This window comes from Ruditapes philippinarum, unplaced genomic scaffold, assembly GCF_026571515.1.
Source record: "Ruditapes philippinarum isolate M1 unplaced genomic scaffold, ASM2657151v2 ctg2400_1_1_1_1, whole genome shotgun sequence".
NCBI lineage: Eukaryota > Metazoa > Mollusca > Bivalvia > Venerida > Veneridae > Ruditapes > Ruditapes philippinarum.
The window spans coordinates 180,974-201,656 of record NW_026856098.1 but is presented as its reverse complement, the minus strand read 5'-3'; the positions used below and the strand labels follow the sequence as shown (position 1 = coordinate 201,656).

Below are 20,683 nucleotides of genomic sequence, written 5' to 3'. Positions count from 1 at the left end.
ACATACCGATAACACACTCTATATAGAGCTGTAACACCTATTTAATAATTATTTGAAGTTATAAATTGTATTAACCACTGTTGTGTCATAATTGAAAAAGTGCAACAATATAAGTTTACAAGGGAGCCTTGCCCCAAAGAACTCACCTGAGGACAGACTGTTATTTGTGTATTACAAGAATTTGAACGATGACGCTTCTTCATAAACATGGTCCTAATTTCATAGCTGTACATGAAAGCAAGATAAATATGTCACTGAATCAATATTTTGTTCATCTGATATCAGATTTCAGTTCTACACCTGACACAAAATTGTTCAAAGTGTCATAGCTGTATGTAAAGAAGCACGAAAGTACAACTGTAGGTAACTTTGTCCAAATCTGAGTCAGCTGATATCAAAGTTCAATTCTAAATTTACTACCGTGTACATGGTCCAAATTTCATTGCTGTCCATCAAAGGACAAGGAAGAAGGACAGTTCGTCAAAATCTAGGTCAACTGATATAAAAGTTCAAGTCAACATCTGAAACAGTGCACATGGTCCATATTTCATAGCGGTATATAAAGTTACAAAAATAGTATGCCAGTGTATCCCCTTTGGCAGGACAATGACAATTCTGACCCCAAGGCTTTAATTTAATCAATATAAGTACAGGTCCACCAGACCGTTACTCTTGTCAAAGACCTAAGCTCTAGCTATCTCCGTTGCAAAAAAATCTTTTTAATTGTTGTTTAATGTATATATTACGAAAACACATGACCCCAAGTGCGGAGCCTTTTTACCTTAGGGCCATAACTTGAACAATCTTTATAGAAATTCACAATGTTACAGGCCTGTGTGGTGATATTTCATTTTGTAGATACATTTATACACAGTAAGTCGATTTATTTTCATACTCCCGTGCATTATCCGTGAGGTCTTCCTCCACCAGTAAAGCTGGAACGTCGCCATATGACCTATACTGTGTCGGTGTGAATTTTATTTTCATTTGTTTTCTTCAACTCATTTATCGTATGGAAATTAATCAATACAAGAAAGAAAGTACTTACATGTATATTCAAGTTAAACGCTTAAAATGAACCATCAGAGAATTGTGAAATAACGAGCGACATATCTACAAAATGTGATGACATCAGTGATGAATAGTCTCTTGATTAAGCTATCAAAGAAAGCACCAGTGCATAAATGGTTTGACAATATTCCCAAAACCATATTGTCCAGATAAGAAACAAAGAGTACACAAAACCAAAAGTGACTGAAAATATAAGTACTTACAAAAGTGAAATGTTTGATTAAGACAATGTTACGGCGGACGGCGAGAAAAGGGGCGATCACAATTTATCTGAAGTTGATAGAAAGGGGCGTCCGTGGCCGAATGGTTAAGGTCGTTGACTTCAAACCATTTGCCCGTCACCGCTGTGGGTTCGAATCCCGACAGGGACTTTGGATTCTTTCATGTGAGGAAGCAATCCAGCTAGCTTACGGAACGTCGGTGGTTCTACTCAGGTGCCCGTTCGTGCCTGAAATAATGCACGGAAGGGCACCTGAGGTCTTCCTCCACCAGTAAAGCTGGAACGTCGCGATACTTATACTGTGTCGATGTGACGTAAAACCCAATAAACAAACAAACAAAAGTTGATAGAAACGTGTGAAAAGCCAGGCAAGATTGGAAAGAAGAAATACTGCCATGGCAACAGTTGAAACAGTTTGTTTTGGTTTGTGCATTTGTACGTGTCAATGGTGGTAGTTAGCCCAACACTTGATGTAGATGGCCTTTTGCATGGAGTTGGAGTCGTTTTAGCTAGACGATCTTTCATGTTAAATAGTGCTATAAATCCCATTAGAATGATTATAGTGAAATGTATCGCAAAATGCCGAATAATTTACGAAACTCACTATGAATGAATTATTCAACAATTTACATTCTTCACTGACAGTGATATTATGATCATTTTACGCGAATAATCATATGCATTTTACTATTAACTATTGTTGTACTTTTATTACAGAAATTTTTAAAACTTCAAATGTACTTAGAATAACTTTATCGCCGTCAGTAGAATTTTAGTAAGGTTTTTACAAACTTGTAAAACGAATTCAGCTTGTAGTATTCGTAGTTAATTGTTTTTGTTTGAAAAAGTAAAGTATGAAATTATAAGTCTAAGAACATGCAGAAATACCTGTTTAATGTATTTCATTATTTATTTTATCTGAATTATTTTCAATACAATATAATTATTTCGCTATATATTAAGTGCTTTTGTTATCCTACTTACGTAAAAATAAATAAACATACATGTACATTCTAATATGTATAATTTTTACTTTTTAGAAATGGTGGTGAATATTATCTGTTGATGAAAAAGATTCAAATGTTAATCGACCAGTCGCAATAGAAGCTTTATTCAATATTTTCAAACACTGTACGTAGGACAAAACACCCGACCATTCGAAATCAAGCTGCATAATTTTATGGATTTCTGATATTAACCTTAACTTTCATAGAAGCACCAGTTGATTGAGCCAAGTCAGTGCATATCAAAGTATGTCATTTACATGTAAAGTGAAATTCGTCATCTAGATCGCCGCAGTATAGTGACATTTACATGTAAAGTGAAATTCGTCATCTAGATCGCCACAGTATTGTGACATTTACATGTAAAGTGAAATTCGTCTTCTAGATCGCCACAGTATTGTGACATTTACATGTAAAGTGAAATTCGTCATCTAGATCGCCACAGTATTGTGACATTTACATGTAAAGTGAAATTCGTCATCTAGATCGCCGCAGTATAGTGACATTTACATGTAAAGTGAAATTCGTCTTCTAGATCGCCACAGTATTGTGACATTTACATGTAAAGTGAAATTCGTCTTCTAGATCGCCACAGTATTGTGACATTTACATGTAAAGTGAAATTCGTCATCCAGATCGCCGCAGTATAGTGACATTTACATGTTAAGTGAAATTCGTCTTCTAGATCGCCACAGTACTTCTAGATCGCCACAGTATATAGTGACATTTGCATGTACAAAGTGAAATTCGTCTTCTAGATCGCCACAGTACTTCTAGATCGCCACAGTATATAGTGACATTTATACATGTACAAAGTGAAATTCGTCTTCTAGATCGCCACAGTATAGTCACATCCTTGGGACACACACTGAACTTGGTTAACACATTTTGAAGTTTCCACAATAAATATAATCTGTTATCTTGTCTTTAAAATTTATATGGCAAATTTCAAAATATTGTTGGATAAAAAAGAATATAAAGATTTCTCACCAGACCATACATATCTTTACTTTCAAACATGTTACAAATACGTGTAATTAAAAGAACTAGAATGATATAAATATATGAATATATCTTAGTCTAGGAGCGGTTGTTCATTAAATGGTATCTAGACCGGAGATGGTACATCAGTACAATATGTTTATGATTTTGCCAGAATTTTTGTAATACTTGTATATGAAATGTACAGTAAAGGATGAAGTTCCGATGATCCACTTGACGAAGATTAAAAAAATAGTCAGTGCCAAAAATTTTGCAATAGGCATAGAATTGCCAGCAATGAAGCTGTAAAAAGGGGCGTGACAGCCCTGCCCCCGTTGATGTCATCCTCCAAAGTCTCATTCAAAATTTCACGGTTGCATGAGTCTAGCCGGGCGAACCAGGAGGAAAGGTCTAGTTTACCCTTTGTCGTTCTTTTTATAGCGTTTCTTATGAAGTCACCGACGTCTCCCGAGAAACACGGTTGCTGCTTAAGTTCTCTTACGTAGTTAAAACATTCTTTTCGACATTCTTCCGGAACGCAAAGTGCATTCACCGTCATGGTTATGTTCATTGTTTCGGGATTCCTTTAAGAAAGATGTATGAAATGTATAAATTTATGATAGTTCAATTAAATTCAAACTTAGTTTAATTCTGATTTGAAAGGTGAATGTTGTGGTCGCAACGTAGTAATACAATCATATTAATTAAAAAACTGGTGGATAAATTACAATTTTTGCAACAATTCAGAAAATAGGTCAGTTAAAAATTATAAACAAGAGACACGGCCGGGCGGCGGGGGCAACGCTCGACTATTTTATCTAAAAGCAAACAAATAAAAGGTTTAAATAAATCTGTAAAAAGAAAATTATAGAAAAAAGCCAAAGTATGCCACTAGGTCATAATCTAGACCAGCTGATAATCAAGTTTAATGTTACATCTAAAACTGTGCACATGATCCAAATTTCATAGCTTTTAATCAAAGGACAAGAAGGTAGATCACCAGGTCAAAACCTAGGTCACCTAATATCAAAGTTCATTCAAATCTAAAACTGTGTATAAAGTCCAAATCTTGCAACTGTAAGTGATAGCTATACATCAAAGAACAAGAAAGTAGTTCACTAAATTAAAATCTAGGTCAGCTGATGTAAAGTTCAAGTTAAATTTGAAACTATGCATATAGTTCAAATTTCATAGCTGTACATCAAAGGACAAGAAATTAGGTCACTAGGTCAAAATCTAGGTCAACTGACATCAAAGTTCAATCCTACATCTTTAACTGGGCACATGGTCCATATTTCATAGTTAAGGCATAAAGTATATGATAGAATAAGAGAATTTCATTAATTTGACCTAAACGGTCAATCAAAGGTCAAAAGGTCAAGGTCACATCTGAATTATTCAAAATGTGTTTTTTGTTTGTTTGTTTGTTGTTGTTTTTAATGTTTTTTTGTTTATTTTTTTTTTTTTTTAGAAAGTCTTGTTTTGTCCAAGTATAAATCAAATCCATACATTAGTAAATCTCAATAATTTTACCTTCAAGGTTGCCCAATGTCAATTTGAGTTTAATATACATGAAGGTCATTTCCTAAATAATGTTTGTCTTCATATGAAGTTAATTCATTCATAAATAACAAAGATATTGCCAGTTACAGAAAAAGAAGACAATTTCCTTAATTTGACCTTGACGGTAAAGGTAAATTTAAGGTTAAGGTTACATCTTAATTATTCAATATGTTTATTTGGTATCAATACTTGTTTTATCCAATAATAAATCAAATCCGTACAAAAATAACAAAATTATGACAATTTAACCAAAATTCAATAATTTGACCCCGATGGTCAATGTCATTTAACACTCAATGTCAAGGTTAGTTCAACCTTATAGAAGATCTTGTCCAAAAGGTTGTTTTATCTAAGTATGAAGATAATCCATCGATTAAGTACCATGTTACAGACAATTATAGCAAAATTAGTGAAAATTCAATAATCTAACATTCAAGGTCAATGTCATCAATGAGCCAAGGTCAGTTTATTTAATCATACATGAAGGTTTTATCCTAAAGAATGTTTTATCTTAATATGAAGTTAATCCATTTATAAATAACAAAGTTATAGCCAGTTACAGCAAATAAAAAAGAAAATTTCAATCATTTGACCTTCAAGGTCAAGGTCATTTATCAGTAAAGGTAAAGGTCTGTGTAGCTAACTTGAAGGTCTATCCTGATAGGTTCTTATGTTTAACTTTGAAGACAATCCATCCAAAAATTACAAAATTAAATCCACTAATAGCAAAAATTAAGCAAAATTTAGACATATAACCTTAAAGGTCAAGGTCATTTATGAATGTAGATCAAGTTTAGTCTGGTCTATTTGAAGGTCTTGTTCAAAGGGTTGTTATGATCAAGGTACAAGTTTGCGGGCGGCAACGGCAACGCCTACATGACTGTAACAATACCTCTATTTTTTCCACGAGAGCCAAACATATTACAACATTAAAATAATATTAAACTTAAGTGTGGTAAAAATAGGTCGACAAGAAATTATTATGTAACATCTTACGCAAGGTTTAAGATTTTACGTTTGTTACAACCACGGATCACATCTTGGTGTCTCATTTCACAAAAGCTTAAACTTTTCCAGGACAAACATTCTGCAAAAGAATCACATTTGCTGTCAACAGGTTAATTGATTTATTGTACGAATCATGTAACTGATAAGCCAACTTAACCTCAAATAAGCATCTTTAAGAAGAAACAACGGCAAATAAAAACTTTATCTATGCGGTCAGCAAATGAAGCAAATTTGATTTTAAATTAAATCTATCCTTGTAAAGTAATGGTAAAGTCAGTATATAACTCTCTTATATTCGGAACACCTTTCTATTTGCAAAACTTGGTAGTAGTCCTCATACTGTTAATTTAGATCTGAGAAGTTTCGATTTGCTTAAATTCACGTTCTTAATGTAAAGTGGCACACTACATGCAGTTATTGAATGGTTAGAGAGGATTTCTTGGATATTATGACAATAAAGGCTTTCAATGACCTGTTGTCTTTAAAGTGTATTTTCAGCAGAAAATTTGTTTTTGTGATTACTACGGAAGAGCATTAGTGCCAGGTGTATGTTTTTTATTAACTCGAAATTTCGACTTACTTATGTCGAAATTTCGAGTTACTAACTCGAAATTTCGACTTACTAACTCGAAATTTCGACTTAGTAACTCGAAATTTCGACTTACTAACTCGAAATTTCGAGTTACTTATTTCGAAATTTCGACATACTAACTCGAAATTTCGACTTACTAACTCGAAATTTCGAGTTACTTATCTCGAAATTTCGAGTTACTAACTCGAAATTTCGACTTACTAACTCGAAATTTCGACTCAGTAACTCGAAATTTCGACTTACTAACTCGAAATTTCGAGTTACTTATCTCGAAATTTCGACATACTAACTCGAAATTTCGACATACTAACCCGGCCAAAGTTATTAGTTAGATGGTATAAGATATAGTAGGGAGTGCCGTTGAACGATGGAGATGGAGAAACGGGTGCCTGGACAAAAACTATTGAAATTTAACTTAAACTTAGTAATGGCATGTACACACCCGACCTAAAAAATACAAGGCTTCCTTTAATTTGTACGTTCAGGCGTTCTTAAGACGTTGTATTGTATCCCATCTGTTCGAACATATCTTTTCACTAATCATATTCTTCTCATCCCTGTAAAAAAAACCGATCCTATACTTCACGTGTGGGACATCTGTACGGAATGCCGTTAGGGCCATCGCCTATGAATGTGTTGATCTAAAACGCGATAGTCGATAGTACGATGGTGAAAACGCGAAATTACGAAACTACGATGGCGAAAACGCGAAAGCACGATGATGAAAACGCGATGGTACGATGATGAAAACGCGAAATCACGAAACTACGATGGTGAAAACGCGACAGTACGATGGTGAAAACACGATAGTTTATCGCGTTTTCATCATCGTAGTATCGTACTGTCGCGTTTTCATCATCGTACTTTCGCGTTTTCATCATCGTGCTTTCGCGTTTTCACCATCGTAGTTTCGTGATTTCGCGTTTCACCATCGTACTATCGACTATCGCGTTTCAGATCAACACATTCATGGGCAATGGCCCTAACGGCATTCCGTACATCTGAGGAAAGTATCGCGGCGTGGCCAAAATAGGGCGTGCTGAGGCCTTTGTCAAAATTGTTGGACTGACTATATTTCTTGTAAAATCGGATGCTTTTATATTGTTCCCAACATATATATTATAACAAGTATCACTTTTATCAACTTTTATCAACACAATATGAATCAAAGTATTAGTAAATAATGAATAATGATACAAAAACATTATTAGTATAAAGAAACGTGACAGACTAACTGGCGTATACACGTCATTTAAAACTTATTTAACACATGATATTGCACAGTTTACAATAGGGTGGGTTTTGGACTTGTTGTTTCTCCATATGATGGTTGTATGTGTGCTTAAGAAAAGGAAACACCCGGTTAACACGGAAATGTGGAAAGTGTGATTTTACATCCCCCCTCCACAAAAAAGCGAAGGATATGTTCAGTATGTGTGGAAAATTTGACCCTATAAAATTGTCCTGTTAAATAAATGTTAAAGGTGCTCTGTCAATGTGCAACAGCTACACACGAAAGAAAGTATCTTGAATTCAATCCTTGCTTTCACCGGCAACCAATGAAAGTCGTGCAATGTAAGTCGAAATTTCGAGTTACTAAGTCGAAATTTCGAGTTACTAAGTCGAAATTTCGAGTTACTAAGTCGAAATTTCGAGTTAGTATGTCGAAATTTCGAGTTACTAAGTCGAAATTTCGAGTTAGTAACTCGAAATTTCGAGTTAGTAACTCGAAATTTCGAGATAAGTAACTCGAAATTTTGAGTTAAGTAAGTCGAAATTTCGAGTTAGTAAGTCGAAATTTCGAGTTAGTAACTCGAAATTTCGAGATAAGTAAGTCGAAATTTCGAGTTAGTAACTCGAAATTTCGAGTTAATAAAAAACATACACCTGGCACTAATGCTCTTCCGTAGATATCTAATATAATCACTGGCAAATTCTAAAACATGGCCAGAATTCTGTCAAGGCCGCCGTTTTTTGTAAACATTCTTTAAACAAACAAAAAAAAACATGCTCGATAAAAACAAATCATTTTTACATATACGAGTAATAAACTTTAAGCAGTAGCAAAAAATCTACAAGGTGAAGCACTTCTTGCTTGTGATAGTTTGCATATAAAGGTAGTTGATAAATAAGAGACAGTATTTCTTTAGTCTGCATATTTTAGGTATTTTTGGCAGAAGGGACGGAATGTGTTGTTTTTGGTCTAGGATCACAGTAGATTTTGGGCTTCAACGGATTGAAGTGCAACTTTTTTGACTGCCGGGATATTTTCATTGTAGATTTGCAATCTTGTCATATATGTTATCAACAAAATGTGTTTTCTTTTTACAGGTTTTTAGTTTGGGATGACAATTATCAGACATAATTGAGCCGTGTCATGACAAAACCAACATAATTGGTTTGCGGCAAGCATGGATCCAGACCAGCCTGCGCATTCGCGTAGTCTGATCAGGATCCATGCTGTTCGCTTACAAACTCTTTTACAAGTAGAGAAACTGATAGCGAACAGCATTAATTGATCCTGATCAGACTGCGCGGATGTGCAGGCTGGTCTTGATCCATGCTGGTCGCAAACCCATTATGTTGGTTTTGTCGTGACGCGGCTCAAATTGCTTTCATTGTAAGACATTGACGGCAGGAACTTGAAATTTAGTGAGGAGTGCTACCTAAGGTACTTACGGCCAGACATGAAATTTTCTTTGGGGTAGTAGGTAAAGAATGCAAGACACATCTCATCTGAGGTCGCGTCCCCAAAACTTGTTATATGTGACTTTGATACAGACGAATAAACGCACGTGGTTTTCAGCTCATCACCCTTTTGTACCATCACCGGGTCCTTATGGCTGAAAGTCAACACAAATTTAAATATATATCTATATGAAATATAACCAAAAAACACACAAACACATACACACACACATACGCACACTCGCATAAACACACACGCGCGCTCAAAAAAAACAACAAAAAAACAAAACATATTAATATTGAAAAGATTTGAATGAAAAAAAGTTTTAACCCGAACAACATACTCATTCACATCTGCTCTAAGGACAAGGAATAAGGAATTGCATAGCAACGTTAAAATCATTATAAGTATTCAATGTTTTAAGGCAGTAACAAACATTCATTCAGGGTTAACATGTACTCTTTTTTTCTGTTTTCTGCGTGTGCGTGTGAGGTTAGATGTTAAACAATGAATACCGCTCAAGCCGATTTGAGTGTGAGAGATGTTGCAATATTATCTCTCATGAACGCAGTCTATCAAACCGAGTCTACAATTTTCATAATATGAGCCGCGTCATGACAAAACCAACATAATGGGTTTGCGACCAGCATGGATCCAGACCAGCCTGCGCATCCGCGCAGTCTGATCAGGATCCATGCTGTTCGCTTATAAACTCTATAACAAGTAGAGAAACCAATAGCGAACAGCATGGATCCTGATCAGACTGCGCGAATGCTGGTCGCAAACGCACTATGTTGGTTTTGTCATGACGCGGCTCATATAATACTGTTTATTGTTTTCATTGCTACTGTTTATTGTTTCCATTGCTTCATAGTGATAAGGCGTTTGCGAGATGGGATTTTATAGCGTCTCCAAGAAGTAAACAGGTCAATCAAAAGAAATTATTAACAACCATATGTATATTCATAGCGCAAACAACATACGAGTATTAAAAATATTTTAAGGAAACTTACGAATGAATAATAGGCGTGTTGTAGTCATAAACTCTGTCCTCGGCAAGATTCGCCAAAAACGAGTTGTTTCTTCGTAGAACTGTGTATTGTGCTGTACCTTTAAGGTTTAAATGGGATATATGCCAGTACATGTATTCATTTGTTTTTTCCCCACTTTTCTTTTTTTGATAACATTAAATTAAAATTAATCACTCTACAAACATTGCCCCGTGAATATTACTTACTGGTTACTACTCACTACATGAACTTTGCTCAATACGCACTTTACCTCAAAAATTCATGAATATCACTCACTCACTTTTACCCACTCCAAAACTATTACTTATTGAACGCTAGTTACTCCATTAACATTAACAATACTTCTCATTCAGCAAACATTATAAACTGAACACAACCACTACCTACCACTACCTTCATTAACTATTAACAGTTTCCACTTTATTATATTATATTATATTATATTATATTATATAATATTATATTATATTATATTATATTATATTATATTATATTATATTATATTATATTATATTATATTATATTATATTATATTATATTATATTATATTATATTATATTATATTATATTATATTATATTATATTATATTATAGGACCAGGACCTGTTGAATGTTTTTTCCCACTAAAAAAAACTATTTCACTTCATGAGAATACTCACTGAGCACTTTAATTCTTACTCCAAAACATTTTTTCTTTGGTATTACTCACTATATGAACATAATGAGCATTAATTACTCCCGCAAAATAACTCACTACATAAACATTACAAACATTAATTAATTTCTCCGCAAAATTACTCACATTTCTCTTTGCTCACTTTTGATATACATATATTTCAAATTTGAAACATTGGCATTGAACACCTTTCCATTTTAACTACAATGAATCTAAAATAAGATTTTCAACTCCTATTGAAATATTATTTAGTTAACTGAAATTCTGTGAATATAATTTTGATAAAAGTGGACATAATCACCAAGGAGATGCATGTGATTGGTAACTTGTGTGACGTAGATGGTACCATTCATCATTTGGGATAGACAACTTCCGCCACAAGAACCGGAAACTTCGTAGTGTGACTCTCCCGGTGGGATTTCAAAGTGAACCTGACCAGTCATAAGGAAGCCAGCGTTGTAAGGGCGGAGCTTCGGGGTCAAGTAAAAGGTCATACCAGAACTGTCTGTATAGTTTGATAGTTTTTGAGGGTTGTTCCAATGATGCTACAAAATAATTTAAAAAAAAAGCATTTTGCTCTATAATTAAACACTGTGTATATATGTATTGTTTTTCTTTCAGGCGCGCGGTGTCACACATCGCACTTTTGGGGTCATAAGCAACGGAAAAGGTTGATCATTCGATTTTGTTTGTCTAGACTTTGTGTTTAAATGATAGATATCAGTGCTTCAAAAGGTGTACAAAGGTCATTAAGTAAATGAGTGGTCTACTGAATAGACAGTCGTAAATGCTATGTTTTCTTATCGTCAACGACTGGTTAATAATCGCTGTTTTTTTCTTGGTACTGGCACATGATCAGTTTAAACATTAAACTGATGTACGACTAGAACACATTTGCAAAAATCTACAGGTGCGCGATGACGCGTGACGTAATGCCAAACGGTCAAAATGAGGATCTGCAGAAAACATTTAGTCTTGTTATATTGACTTTATTGTCAATATAAGCTTTATAAAACCGAAAATGGGCTTCACTACTTATTCTGACACATAAAATAAAAATCTCAAATATTAACCAATCACCTTTTAGCAAAAAAGCGTTTACAGTAATATCGTACCTGCATCACGGCATATTTTAATCCTTTGTTGGCCCCTATAAGATATCCAGCATTTGGGTTATAGCAAGTCCCCACGCCACCAATAGCCCATGCAGCAATGAGTTCCCGACAACCCTCCATTGCTCCGCCACATTCTGTCGGCTTCATGAGTTCCGTTGGGGCCTCATTGACTGTAATACAATTATGTATAATAGTACAAGTTCGTGAAAATTCGGTAAATATCATCACGTTCGGTCTTTTAGTATTGAACAATGGATATCTTCTAAAATCGGTGCTTTGAATAAAAGACTTTAATACACAACGGTGATTACGAAGCTGGTTAATTTAATATGTAGAATTATTTTTATATACATTCATGAAAAACACAAAACATAGGTACCTTTGCTTTTAAAAAAAATAGGGTTCTTATTTAAAGGCCACTATATTTTACAATCATGTTTCTTTAATTGTGTAAACCTCGTACACAGCAATGCGCGTACACATTAATTTTTGATTTAAACTTGAGTAATTGTGTAAGACTTCAGCCCCCTATTCAACCAACTAAGCCTGACCCTGTGAACCCCTGATTATAAAGAAATAAGCAACCATTAATGATGTCTGACCTCCCTTGCACCCATACATCAATGAATGATGCATTATGTTGGAGTTGTCTATCACGGGCTCCGTTGCAATTAGGTGGTACTCGTTGTCCATCGGCAGCTCAAACGTAATACATATGTACGTGGTCTCTTTGTTTGGCACATCCGTTTCCGGGAATCGAACCGTATAGTTAAAAGTGTCTGTAAAAAATAAATTATTATGTTAATATGTACCATTTAATGTATTTCAAATACAACAGAACAAATGCACATCTTTTACTATAATTGAGAAAATGTAGGAAGGGCCAACACGCTAATGTTATTAAAACTTGTGGTCCGACCCTTTTGCTTTTTATAAACAAGTTCAGTATCCTTATAAATCAAAAATGTTTTGTCCCATGTTTGCATGTGACATATCGTACCTGTTTTGTAAAGAAAGAAAAAAAGCAATAAAATACATGTGCATGTATTACTATACTAAGCTAAGCTAAGCTAAATTAAACTAATTCCGTCCGTTATACTCATGACGTTAACTACGAAAGAAAAAAGACAGCAAATGTCCAATTTCTGTGTCCCACTTTAGTGGCGGGCATTTAGATTTACCCTTGTCCGTCCGTCCGTCCGTACAAACCAGAGCTACATTATGGGGTTTGGTCTATTGTTCTCATAAGAATAGATGTCTTTGATGTCATTCATTCCGTTTCTCTTGTGGGGTTATTTTCTGCATTGTGGGGTTAAAAAGAACAAAAGAAATAACAAAAGAAAACCCCATAATGTAGCTCTGGTAAGAATGTCCGTCCTTCCGTCCGTCCGTCCGTTCTCTTTTGTGTCGCACGTAACTCAAAAAGTATTTGACCTAGAGTCATGAAACTTAACAGGAATGTTGATCAGCATGTGTAGTTGTGCGCCTGGGTATTTTCATCTGGATATTTTTAGTATTTTCAGAGTTATTGCCCTTGACTTAGTAAAATTTTGCAATTTTCAACTTGTGTCGCAGGTAACTCAAAAAGGATTTGCCCTAGAGTCATGAAACTTTACAGGAATGTTGATCAGCATGTGTAGTTGTGCACCTGGGTATTTTCATCTGGATTTATCTAGTATTTTTAGAGTTATTGCCCTTGACTTAGTAAATTGTTTGCAATTTTCAACTTGTGTCGCATGAAATTCAAAAAGGATTTGACCTAGAGTCATTTAACCTTACGGGAAGGTTGCTCAGCATATTTAGTTTTGCACCTGGGGTTTCGCTTGTGGATTTATCCAGTATTTGTTATTTCCCTTGACTTAGTAAAAAAACGTTTCATTATGTTGTTATTTGTTCCTTGAGTGCTTGAGTTAGAATCAACAAACTTTAAAGGAATAATGATCAACATCACTAAATTACAGGAATAATGATTCACATCACTGTGAAGCTATGCACCTGGGACTTTGCATGTGGATTTTTTAGAGTTTTGTTAGAGTTATTGCCCTTGACTTACATTAGTATAAATTTGCAATTTCCAACTTGTTCATGCATAGCTCAAAAAGTATTTCACTTGTAGGCCTGAAAGTTTACAAGAATGTTCGTCAGCATGTGTACTTGTGCACCTTTTGGTTTGCTTGTGGATTTATTTAGTATTTGTAAAGTTCTTGCCCTCGCTTTACTTAGTAAAAGAATTTTAGTTTTCAAAAAATATTTGACCTAGATTTATAATGATTGTCAGAACAGTGGCGCGGTGGGGGCACCCGTGTCCTATGGACACATTTCTAGTTATTCTTTGGATGATCAAGGGAGTTCAATCGGCTAGCTTCTGTTTTATGTGATTTTCGAAATTAACTACCAATTCTTTCATTACAGTAAATGGTTTCAAACTGATATAAAAATTGGAAAAATATAATTTAGGCGTTTTGCATATATGGTTATTAGCTAAAATTCATTTCTTGCTTGTTGTGTTAATTTACCTGGCTGGTCTATGGCGTCGCACTCCAGTCGCCCAGTATCTTCACAGTTCACAAATGAAGGTTTTCCGCCGCAAAGTGGACTGTCAAAGGGCTGACATATCCCTAAAAGACAAGCAATCTTTTTAGATTTTGTTGTTGTTGTTTCTTTTTTTTCTTTTTCTTTTTTTAATAAAAAAGATAAATTTGAAGCATTTTAATTACAAGAAAAAGACATAAAATCGTATAAAATGAAAGGGTAAATTTGATCAAAGGGAGGCTTGACTCCATTCTATATAAATTGATGTTAGGTCATATTAAGTTTGTTGCCAAGTTTCAACTATATACTAAAGAATATATCTCATATGGGGTTGCGATAAAGAAAGATTGACTATTTGTTTTAATGGCCTTAGCTTGTCCAACTTTTTGTAATTTTGGCTCATACGGGACATGCTTTTATTTAACTTTGTATTTTGGCATATATACTTGTCCAACGTCAGATTATCTGCTAGCTTCTTCTACCGAAAATTTAAAGTAAACTATAAAATACAAAGAGCATGTTATTTTTGGTTGTTTCAATTTAAAGTAAATTACATGTGCTTATTCCATTATAAAACAACTGATAAACCAGACTGACAGAGTATTATGTAACAAGCTACTGAATGAATATGTACAAAACTAATGATCCCATGTCAGTTTTAACACCAAAATGACTATCATATCTCTCTGTTAGCCATTTTGAGACATTGTTTTCCCATTTAAAATCGAAGTACATTGTATATAATGTATCCTTAGTAAAGTATTTATAAGACAATGAAAAGAGACATAAAACATAAAAAAAAACAATCTTTTTAATAGTATTGAACACGAAAGAACATGCAATATACAAAAAGCAATAAAAATAATGGATAATAATTCTATGAGCACCCCCACCCTCACGAAATTACACTTAAAGAATTATGTACATAAATTAACGTTAATTTATATTAAATTTAAGAGGCATGATAAAATCTTATTTCCTTGTATTTTTGCAATTTCAAGAAAACTTAACTGGCCGAAGATTTTATATAATATTTTGAAAGAAAAGAAACCTAATAAAATCGAAACATTTTTATAGCATGAAAATATATAATCGTATAATTATAAATACACCATCATATTTTTATATAGTAGCAGGTATACCTACCAACACTGCTTTAAAAACTTGGCACATGAAAAACGATTGATGGACTCCGTGTGATTTGAAAAAAACGTTTAATGTGTGTCATTAAGATGCACCTATCGCAGTGATAGCATTTGCCTTTAAACTTTCATTTGTTATCTTTTCTCAAGATGGGACATTTAGCGGCAATAGTGCGACATTTACCGGCAATAGTGCGACCTTTACCGGCAATAGTGCGACATTTAGCGACAAGATGGATGAACTACTGTCTCAAAATGTTTCATTATGAATCACAGGGAACAATTATCCATTCAATTAGACAGAATGTAAACATATATTACAAGATGTGATCCGTATGATCACGCCAATGTTCAATTATGCACGAGCGATGTGTTGTAGGTACAAATATCTTATCATTTCTTAGCTTCCGTATAAAAGCAAACATATTGAAATTGTACATTGACTGTTGAAGAATGGTAAATGTGCATGTATACAGAGTATCGATTGTCTAAATTATAAATATTTATAATACTGTACATTTTTTAACATATCTTTCATTGGATAATCGTGACGTTTACATGAACTATATAAACGACTGCTGTCATTTTATGAAGTAATTTCATATATTTCTCTAATAAAATAAAATGTGCTGTATAACAAATCGTTATAAAGGTCTTGACAGGTTATATGGCCATATTTAAACGGTTGTTTGCAATATAGCCCGAGTGGCTATATGCAAACAAGCGTTAAAATAGGTCTATATACACCTGTAATGGAATAACCCATGATGGAATCATACAAAAGAATATTACCCGGATGTGACAAGTTTTCTGTAGTGTTGGGTTGTGAGCCCGGAGTCCACGTGCAATCTGGGTCACCTAATTCCTGTCCATTAGTTAACCCGTCACCGTCGGAATCCTTGTTGCAAAGCACAGTGTCCCATACCTTAATTTAGAAATACATTGCTTTATACAAAAATGTGTATATATTTTCCGGTGCTAATAACAAGAAATAATTGACTATGCCATGTCAATACCTAAAAGGACCTTTAAGTCCCCAAATGTTTGTATGCTTGTATGCTTGTGTGTTTTGTATCAGTTTCCGGTTACTCATTGACCATATATATAGCTCACAAGCATTTGATTTCGGGAGAAAGACCATTTTAATGAATAAGTACCTTAAAATTTATCCTAATGTAACGATCTTTTAACATTATTACCCGCCGTTTTACATGTGTAACATGTACTTATTGAAAAACGGGCGCGTATTAAAACAAACTTTTATTAAAGATCGTGTCATAAGGATAAATTTACAGCTACTGATTTGTTCAAAGGGTCTTTGTACGGAAGTGCCTATTCTTTAGCTGACCCATCTTCTGCTCGGGTGGAAGACAAAATTCCACTCTCTTCAGATCTCAATTTTTGAGTTTTTCTGGGGTGCCACTTTTATTACCCCATTGCTGCTTTCTCCACCTAATAATCGTCTACACATGACATGATAAAAACAATTAAAACATTATTAAACACAGGTTTTCCTTTTCTTGCAAAAAACTTATTTAGTTTGATAGGTTGTGATTTGACATGGCCGAGTGGGTAACGCGTCGAACTAGTAATCTAAGGATTGCTCGCCGAGTGGATTCAAACCCGGTCAGGGACAAGCCGTTGTGTGCTTAGTAGGAACGGATTTGAGTGTTTCAATAATCTTACAGATTCCAGCACAATCAAACTAAAATAAATTCAAATCAACTATAAAGTAATGTGGATTTGAATTTATCATTTAAGAAGGCATTGTTGCAGCCAGTTAACAGTTTTAAAGTGAATCAGACAACAATTGGTAAGATTCCATAAATTTTCAAATATTGACAAAAACTATAGAAATGTATCATTATGAAATGTTTGTATTATATCTATTTCTAAGTGCTTTAGTATAAACATTTATATGATGAATAATTATATTCTGTAACAAAACAATTAATTATCTGCTTTATAAAACTTAGAAAAATTTGCAATGTTTCCTCAACAATCATTTTATGTTTTCTGTTCTGTTCTGTAATCACGTACGGTACTGAATACTATCAATTTAATTATTTATGGTATTGTATGGACCACGTTATCGGACCTGTTGGAATTTCGAGATATATAAAAAAAAGTAAAAAAAAGGATAAAAAAACAACAAAAATCACAGCCAAACAAAGAACAAATGAATAGATAAATAAATAATCAAACAAACAAAATGAAACAAAACCAAAAACAACAAATTTTGTACATTCAAACAAAAAAAGTAAAGAATTAAACCTTATTATTGTTCTCAAAGTCCAATCCAAAAATGTTCCGTGTTCCAGCCCCTTTGGGATTCTCGTGCCCGACACCTTCCCAGTAGCGTCCCTTGATGCACGGGTGTGGCACTTTATTTCCATTTGGAATACTTTCCTTGAAGTACGGGTAACATATACAAGCCGAGACTAAACTGTACCATGTGAATACTTTGAAACACCAGCTCCTTGGTCCACAAAGTTTACTGAACATTGTAAATGTTGTCGCAAGTATTAAAATGATGATAATAATTAATAATAACAATAATAAAATCAGTTTCATTAAAATGTTTGGGGATACACAGGGAAAATTATTGTAAAAATTGGCGGAGATATATTTCAATAAACGAATATTAATGTCACTGAAAATGTTGATATTCTTGTACATTCTATCAGATCAGAACTTAATTAGAACTTAATTATGTGAGCCCTTTTGGGCATTTACAATGAAAACTGAGTATATTCTAAAACAGATTTGTTGCAATCGGTCTGTAATATTTAGATGTCAATAAATAAATAAATAAATAAATAAATAAATAAATAAATAAATAAATAAATAATATAAATAAATAAATATTTTTTCTTTCTTAAACAATACATGTATGATATATATCTTAAAATAAACTTCGGAACGAGAAAAAAAGTATATTATTAATAATCGTATTTTATGTGATTTCATTTATTTTTTTTTTAAATAATATTTATAGCTATTATTCAAATATAAATATTTAATTCAATTTATTTAACTTATGTACCTCATATTAAGCAAGTCTCAATATATATGCTATGTCCGAAACTTAATCTAAAATTTTAACAATCTTGACTAATATTATGGGTTTTATAGACAAAAGCCTTGAAGCATAAAGCGGTCAGTGAAACGTAGCATCTTTTAATCTCCACAAATATGTGGGTCACACAAAAACGAAAGATAGGGGATTTAGTCACATTTAATTTAAAGTCATAGCTTTTAACTGTATGATATTGCAGTTTATGCAGCTATGGACTTTTGCAGAGATATGTATTTCATTCTAAACTTACACGTCTTTGTTATATGTCTTAACCGCATTTCTTTTTCATTTCCTTCACTTCAATTTCCTTTCAATTATTGTAACCTATTAATTTCCTTCACTTCAATTTCCTTACAATTATAGTAACCTATTCATTTCTTTTACATCATTTTTTTCAGTTATTTTAACCTTTTGATTTCCTCCACTTCAATTTCTTTTCAATTATTGTAACCTATTCATTTCCTTCACTTTAATTGTATTTCAATTATTGAAGCCTATTCATTTCCTTCATTTCAATTTTCTTTCAATTATTGTAACCTATTCATTTCCTGCACTTTAATTTTATTACCTATTCATTACCTTCACTTTAATTTCGTTTCAATTATTGTAACCTATTCATTTCCTTCACTTTAAATTCCTTTCAATTATTGTGAACACTTGAAACTTAGTAAATCAATTCGATGGATTCATTTGCTTTTATAATAAGCTATAGTAAACGTAAAATACATTGACTCGGTGCCGTATAATTTTTTTTTCATGCACTATCTTTACTTAATTAAATTATATTAAGAAATGAAACTTCTTTCATACGATCAAACAAGAGTTCAATAGCCATAATCGGTTGTAAGGCATCATACAGCGGCAAATACTTTGAAAACATTTCTGTATGTTTTTGACGTCACCGCTTAAGACGTTGTAACAACGTTCAGACTGCGCGCATGCCTATTACAATGTTTGCTTAGATATGCATGTGGTGGTTAAAATTGTTATTTTTGTTTGGTTTGTTTCAATGTAAAGAGGATACATTACGTATCAATATATTGTTTGTTATATGAACTTTTGATGGATATTATAAAATTTATGGCTTCATTTTGGGCTTATCTGGACCACCCCTTGGATATTTTCAATATGAAGTGGACAAAAACATCCAGCCAAATAGTTTTATAACTACTTGTTGAAATTAAAAGGAAATTGAAGTGAAAGAAATGAATATGCTCATCTTCATATGAGAATTTAATATGGCGAATAAGATTTTTATGTCTTTCTCAGTTTGCATGAAGATGTACATTGTACTTGCAGGCTATTTTCTATTATTAACTATAGCACATTTTTACCACTGAACTATACAACAGTGATGCATGTACGTGTTTACCAACGTAAAATCTACTAATAATATTCATAATGTAATTGTTACAACTGGATTTTCTCTTTACGGCGATAAGAGGGTCCTTGCTTTTTACCTTGCACGAATATTGTATTTTAATCAACACAAATGGCAAACTTATCTTAAAACGTTATTGTGTCACTTGACCGGCAATGTTCAATGAACAGTCCTGGTTTTTAAACGTAGCCGGACGTTTTCAGTCACATATTTTGCTATGATTGTTTATCAACCTCAAACGAACATCGGAATTTACAGGGAATATCTATGTCATACAAGTACAAATGTTGCTGTGATGCAGCAATTGAGAAGCTCCGCGCAAAACAAATTACCTTACCAATTATTCCTACGCACAGGTCATGTTATATTTAGATTAAGTACTATTGTAGATTTTTTCCGAATGTTTTGTAAACCATTTTTTGGATAATTATACTTATCTTATGCACTGTCCATAATTAAAAAGAGGGGCCAGATATTTAATTTGAAAAAAATGCTTTCACTCATGCCTACCTGGTAAGGAAAGTAATTCCATTGAATATAAACAAGACGTACAAGACTTGTAAATAACTTTACTGTGTTTAGTTTGTGTCACTACTGTA

The 20,683-nt window shown here is 33.4% G+C and overlaps 1 protein-coding gene across 1 annotated transcript in view; it reads right to left on the bottom strand.

The window, feature by feature from the left end:
* Positions 1-3,333: 3,333 nt before the first annotated feature.
* LOC132745391 (DBH-like monooxygenase protein 1 homolog) overlaps positions 3,334-20,683 on the bottom strand; it is a 43,480-nt gene continuing 26,130 nt past the window's right edge. Inside the window, exons 3-11 of the mRNA XM_060734305.1 lie at positions 16,417-16,549; positions 14,467-14,568; positions 12,553-12,729; positions 11,951-12,120; positions 11,137-11,380; positions 10,142-10,238; positions 9,119-9,282; positions 5,836-5,926; positions 3,334-3,860 (exon numbers count right to left, since the gene is read on the bottom strand). Coding sequence (XP_060590288.1) covers positions 3,533-3,860; positions 5,836-5,926; positions 9,119-9,282; positions 10,142-10,238; positions 11,137-11,380; positions 11,951-12,120; positions 12,553-12,729; positions 14,467-14,568; positions 16,417-16,549 — 1,506 coding nt within the window. The 3' untranslated portion in view covers positions 3,334-3,532. The remainder of the gene's footprint in view (positions 3,861-5,835; positions 5,927-9,118; positions 9,283-10,141; positions 10,239-11,136; positions 11,381-11,950; positions 12,121-12,552; positions 12,730-14,466; positions 14,569-16,416; positions 16,550-20,683) is intronic.